We start from the raw sequence: 6,430 nt of genomic DNA on the forward strand, positions 1-6,430 counted from the left end.
TATGTAAAATCCTAATTATCAGATGATACTATACAGCTTTATTACTTTTACGTTCGTGTATCAATTGATTAAATTAGACGATATATAATAATACAAATTCAAAGATTGGATATATTTGATGATATATTACATAAATATAGAATATTTATTATATCAGGTATTATATTAGTATATTATAATAGTTGGATCCATTTATTAGACGCACTGTAGTTTTTTAATAATGACTTGTTTTGCACGAGTTTCTATGCAAGGCTTTTATATTTAAAGATACATGTAATGGGTTTGTATTCGGGAGATTTTTTATATACTTCCTGTTTGTATTTATTTTTAACGTATTGCATTACAATGTTAACCAATTGATACAAGAGCATAAACAAATGCAAGCAAAAACAATAAAGCTGTATAGTATCACCTGGTAATAAAGATTTTACATAGAATTTTATGTGTCGAATAATTTGGCCAGGGCATTTGGCCATTGAAAAAAAGCAGTTTGATTGTTTAATAAAACTTGAAGGTGAACCTTAGTGTTTTATCAAACATTCAAAAAATATTCAACAAATTACACGAAAAAAAAATATACTTTTAATGCGTCGATTGGCAAACTGCTGGAATTGTAATTAAATAATTTAGTTCATGAGAATTCGAATTTAATAATAATATTAATTTATTGTGATTTTACGATATCATCAACTAGACATTTTAAGAGCTTAGTGGAAGAACCGGTTAAGTGACATATTTAAAAAAAATTAAGATTTATCAGGAAAAGTTCTTATTTTCGCTTTACTGAAATATATAATATTCATTTAGATTGCAAAATCTATTCATTATTTCTAAAGATACTCAGTGGAAGAACCGGCTAAGTGACGATATTTGAGTATTCTTCGGATGCAAAAATCTTCTAAATGACTTGGTGACAAATAGTCCAAAAACAACCTTATAAAATCTCTTGCTTGTCTCGAACGCTGAGGCGCGGGGAGAAAAAAAGTGGAGAAATCGAAAAATTTGAAGTAATCTACATTTTTATACGAATCGGCGATAAAAAAAAAAAGAGCTCTTCAACAGCTATATTATAAAGTTTTTTTCATTACCCATTGGCAAACTCTTGGTTTGGATTTAATGGCGTCCACGCACTTTTCAACTGTGTTCAAGAGTAATAGTAAACAGTGCGCATGCGTTGCCTTGGCGACCGCTGGTGTTTTTCTCGTTATTTTCACCAGCAGGCATTTTTAAGGTAATGATAATAATTTAAATTATTTTTATATTCTCTTTATTATAAATTTATAATGACTGGCTTGTCGGTGATTTAAATATAAACTAGGAGGCTCCGCCCCCTGCTCGCTAGCGCACGCCAACCCCCGAGAATTGCTACGCAATCCTATGTGGTTCACGCCGTGAACCATGGCTCGCTGTGCTCGCTCGCCAATGAACACAATGTTCTAGCACAAAGACATAGTATATTATCATCAAAGACATAGTATTTTATCATCAAAGACATAGTATTGTACTTATGTAGAAGAATTCTACCAATGTTCTTATTGGCTTTTAAAAAAGTATATTAGCTATTTAGATTGTACATGGTGAAAAAATCAAAACATTAGCTAAATAAGAAACATATTAGCAAAATAAATTATCAAATATTGCTTCACTAATATTCTGCATTTTAAAGCGTGAAAATTCAATGCATAAATAAACGCGAAATATAAAAAAATTCAATGCATTCAATACAAACACTTAAACGTTTTTTAGACGTTTAGGTAGCTCCCAGTAGAAAAATATCAATTCAACAGCGGCCTTTTAAAGCATTCTCACTTCAATTAATTAATTAATTCCTAATTGAGTTTAAATTAAATATTATCATGTTTTTAGGGCATGAATCTGAATTGAACAACCTGATAATGCTCACTCTGGTTATTGTTTCCGTTTTTAAAAGCGCTATACGTTGAGCCACCTCATGTGACATTTGCCATGTGACATTTTTAGCAGCAATCATTGGTCGATTTTCTAACGTTGCCATTCGGGGAGTTGTAATGAGGCTTTTTTTGGGGGCCGTGTAAGAGAAATATATATATAGATATGAATGTTGAAGAAGGAAAAGCGTACATAAGGCAGGATATGATAATCAATCCGACGACAAACATCAAATGGAGACAGCAACCCATGATTTGAAATGTTTAACGGAGTCAATCCAGAAAGAAAAAGCATTTGACCTATGGGTAACCAATGGCGACGGATCAGTCTGAGTAGATACCGAGGGTGTGTGGTATTGGTCCTCGTTAAACTGTGCTACCGTAAAGTGCTCGACTTCGCGCACAGGTCGTCGGGCTACCGAAGCAGAGGATCAAAATTGTGATGGCATGTCTTCGGATCATCCTCCGGGATGTTTCCCAGACCGTCGCCAATTGCCCATTGTGCAGCTCTAGTGCGACGTAAATTAACACTAACAACAGATATGGCGACGTTTTAAAAATAAATAATCCATTGTTGAATATAATTTATTAGAATATAAAACATAACATTAGTACATAAAACAATCAAATATAAATCAGAATTCAGTATTTATTTTACTACACGTGTGCTACTGATAAAGTCTAAACTAACGTCAGTATCCTACAACTGGATTTATTTTACGCTTTTATTTTCAGAAACAACACTGAAGATTTTAATATAAATAGGCTGTTTATGGCGATCAATGCCCTGTTGGCTGTTTGCGAGGATCCGACTGATTTCCACGGAATAGATTTGGCAGAGAAGTTAAGGTACAAAATAGATAAGACCCAAGAGAATAAACGCAGGTCCTACCAGAATTCTTTTGTGTTCTTGTCCCTGTGCTTATCCAATAAGAGTCTGACTTCAACTGAAATCCATCATTTGATGAATCAAATGTCCATAACTGTGATTCCGAACGAAAGAAGCAAAGGTAATGTACGAGGCTCAATCAGAAATTTATCTCAGGTTCAGGTTTTAAAACCAGTTTAAAAATCTTTTTTTTTTAAAAAAATTAAATTTTTTAAATATTTTGAAATATTGTTAAGACTTTTGGAGTGTTTTGAATCATATTATCATTCATGTTTGCTGCAATAATAATTTGGTACATAGTGGATCAAATGGTGCGGCAAATCTTGATCATAGTTGCTGGAAAGATTAGGGAGGTTTCGCACTTTTACGTTAGCTTCCGCTCACTCCCGTTCTTAAGATTTGAAACAACTGCGCATGTCCGCCTTTAAATATAAGCATAAGCCGGGTTCGAATCCAGGGGATGGCTGGTTGATACGAATTCCGCATTGGGCTTAAAATAAATAATAATTGCAACATAGATTGCTGTCATTAAAATATAAGCGTCGTTCATTTATATATAAAAAATAAAAAAATACTACACTAAACTTCTACTTTCTTGTGAATACGTATACATAAATTTATACAAATAATTTACACTTTATTATTTAGACTGGTGTTAGAAACAAAAGCTATTGTCAAAATGTACAAGCGTACAAATGTTTTTTTTTATTTTTAATATAGCTTTTTTTCCATTTATGTAATCCATATTCAGTGTTGCACACTTAGAAGGGATGTAAGGCTTATCTTAAATATTGAGAACTGCATGATAACTCATGTCTGAAATGGAAGTACGCCGCTACGGGCACCTCCACATTATGAACTTACTGTTTGTGCGCATTTGTGACAGTATTATCCGTAATTTTACACTTTCTACGAATTATGATCCAAATTGAATTTAAGATAGACCAGAAATAGCTAGCTTCTCTGACATATTTTCGTGGGGCCGGGATAGCATGGTTGGCAGGGAGCTGGACTCAAGTTCGTGGGACTAAGAGTTCAAATCCAGCAAGCCGAAGATTACAAGTGTAGTAAATGGTGACTGGTGCAAGCTAAATCTGTCGGATCAAAGTCCTTCATGTTCTTATAACAAATTATACCTCTTCGGGTACTTAATTGGAGATGGATCGTTCTCTGGTTCAGGTCAAAATTACGATCTGTGGAGGAATGAATAGATGAGTGAATGGGTCCGGTCTATAAAACGGGAGCGACGTATGGGTGTGGCAGAAGTCAAATTCTTGGTCATAGATGGCACCCCTCCTGCCTTAATGGCCGACGATAACAACATTATATTTGAGTAAACTGGTTAACAACTTGCCGAGCTTGACAGGTTAGTAGCCAAACTATTAAATTTAATTATATAAAATTGTTATTTCTGAGCCGAATACAATTTTCGAAAATAATTATTTGAAAGACAAGAATACAATCGATGTGCTTTCTCAAATGAGCTCTTATTAATAACATTTCCGTCTTATGATATCTCCTACAGGCTTGTTATAATATAATGAATCACCCTCAATACACATTTATTTGTTTTTAAAGCATTGCAACCCGGCCAAAAAAGAAAGAAAACTGCCATTTTCTCATGAACATTATCGCAATTTTTTATTAAAATGCCGTGAATCAGTGTTCAATTTATGCCCAGGTGCGTTAAAAATCTCTTTTTTTAACATGCTAGAAATTTGAACTTGTAAAATTTGACGTTGATTGCATCACAAAAAAGAGATTTTTGTTATTCACAGCTGAAATTTTATTGTTCGATACTATGTTCAGTTTTAATTTTACTCCTATGCTGAAAAAACCTCATAACCTTTTTATCTGAAAATTTTCAATTGATCAGACCGGATAATTTCAATCCCAGAGTAACGCATGAAACCGAATTCAATAAATTTTAATATAATGATATGATTTTCACATACCAGGACACAATCTAATTGGCTCAAATTGTTAATCTTAAATATGCGAAAATATTTGTAGAGTCCAAATTAGTCACAAAAATGTACTTTACTTCGAAGAATTCTAATTATTAGTATGTAACCTCTAGCCACAATTTGATAAATACGAGTTCGAGAAGTTTAGCTAGGAGATCTTTCAAAAGATCGAGCCCACTTGATGCAAATATCACTTTTTTGCTTATTTTAACATCTCTAAGAAATCATAATTTTACATTTGGATTTTTCAAGAACTAATCGTGTCATTTCCTTTGAATTAAGTCATTTAACACTAAGTAAAAATTTGTTCAACAATTCAAACTTTTTTTATTATTACTATAGTAAATAATAAAAAAAATTATAAATAATGATAATAAACAATTCTTGTATTTTTTGACAAGCAAGTTTTGTATTTGTGTACAAAATTTAGTTTTGATTCGTTTTATTAGTTTAAGAGATATGGCGAAAAAACAAACAGTGAAATTAAAGCGTTCAAACTATCGATCATTCTCCACTATTGAGATATAATTAAAATTGCAGCTACCCCTCATATTTTGAGGGTCAAGAATCATGAATCCATCTACACCAAAAAAAAAGGGGGTTTTTTTCCAGAAAAGTACGTTTTTGCTGAACTAAAATATAAAATGCATTTTCGTATCTAACTTCACACCCATGATTGAGTCCTAGCACTTGAAAATCCGATCATTACTTCGGAAGTTATTAAGTGGTTCCTTTTTTTTTTGTACTCGTACATCGTTTTATTTTTCGTTTTTTAAAAACTTCTTCATGTAGCCATAATCTAAAATTCTTTTAGTTTGAATCAGAATTCCATTCGCTAAACATATTTAGAACACAAATGCGTGCAAATAAATTGAAAGAACTTGTAAACATAATAACTATAAAAATGGAAACTGAGTTAGTATGAATTTTCAGAAAAATCAGCTTAAAGTCAGTATTCGTTATGAAAATATAATACTGCACAATTGAATTGAATTAAAATATCCTTTTGAATTCATGATATTTCTACGCAGATACGCTGATTGCAGCCATCCTGGCATTTTCTTGCTACGTTCATCAGAGTTCTATTGAAGATTCAAACTACAGCAGATCACTTCGAAGTAGATTGAATGACGCAATCTCTAGACTTTTAGAATATGTTGCCGAAGATGGAAGTTTTGGAAGTGTTTATACTACAGCACTCGCGGCACAAGTGAGTTCACTAAATTTCTATAGCGAGCAACGCTATAGTTTTCAAAAAATCATAGTTTCAATATTTTTATATACTCTCACCTCAATGGCACAGCAAGAGCTTTTACCACCCAGTAACGTTAGTTAAATATGTCACTCATGCTTTCATTCATAATTGTTTAAACTGCAATAAAATATATAGGGGAGAGTGGGGTCAATTGTAAAACTTTTTACTTAAATATTTTTAACTAACAAAAAATCCAATATATTATTAGTATTAATTGACAGTCGAGTAAAGTGGACTATCCTCTACTAGAAAAAAAAATACTTTATTTTAAATGTAATTATATTAGTTATTAACAATTTTTGACAGTTGTGCACTTGTTACAATTGTCCCCACTTACGGGGTCAATTGTAACAGTTCATAAATTCAACTAAAACATAGTTAATTATACATATTATCATAGTTGTGATATATT

General features: G+C 32.2%; 1 protein-coding gene across 2 annotated transcripts in view; it reads left to right on the forward strand.

Moving 5' to 3' along the window:
* LOC107445747 (uncharacterized) overlaps positions 1-6,430 on the forward strand; it is a 36,750-nt gene that overhangs the window by 22,674 nt on the left and 7,646 nt on the right. For both annotated transcript variants that reach the window (XM_043055133.2, XM_016060223.4), the window contains exons 5-6: positions 2,643-2,917; positions 5,795-5,973. In XM_043055133.2, coding sequence (XP_042911067.1) covers positions 2,643-2,917; positions 5,795-5,973 — 454 coding nt within the window. The remainder of the gene's footprint in view (positions 1-2,642; positions 2,918-5,794; positions 5,974-6,430) is intronic.

Source organism: Parasteatoda tepidariorum, chromosome 9 (assembly GCF_043381705.1).
Source record: "Parasteatoda tepidariorum isolate YZ-2023 chromosome 9, CAS_Ptep_4.0, whole genome shotgun sequence".
In the NCBI taxonomy this organism is placed as follows: Eukaryota; Metazoa; Arthropoda; class Arachnida; order Araneae; family Theridiidae; genus Parasteatoda; species Parasteatoda tepidariorum.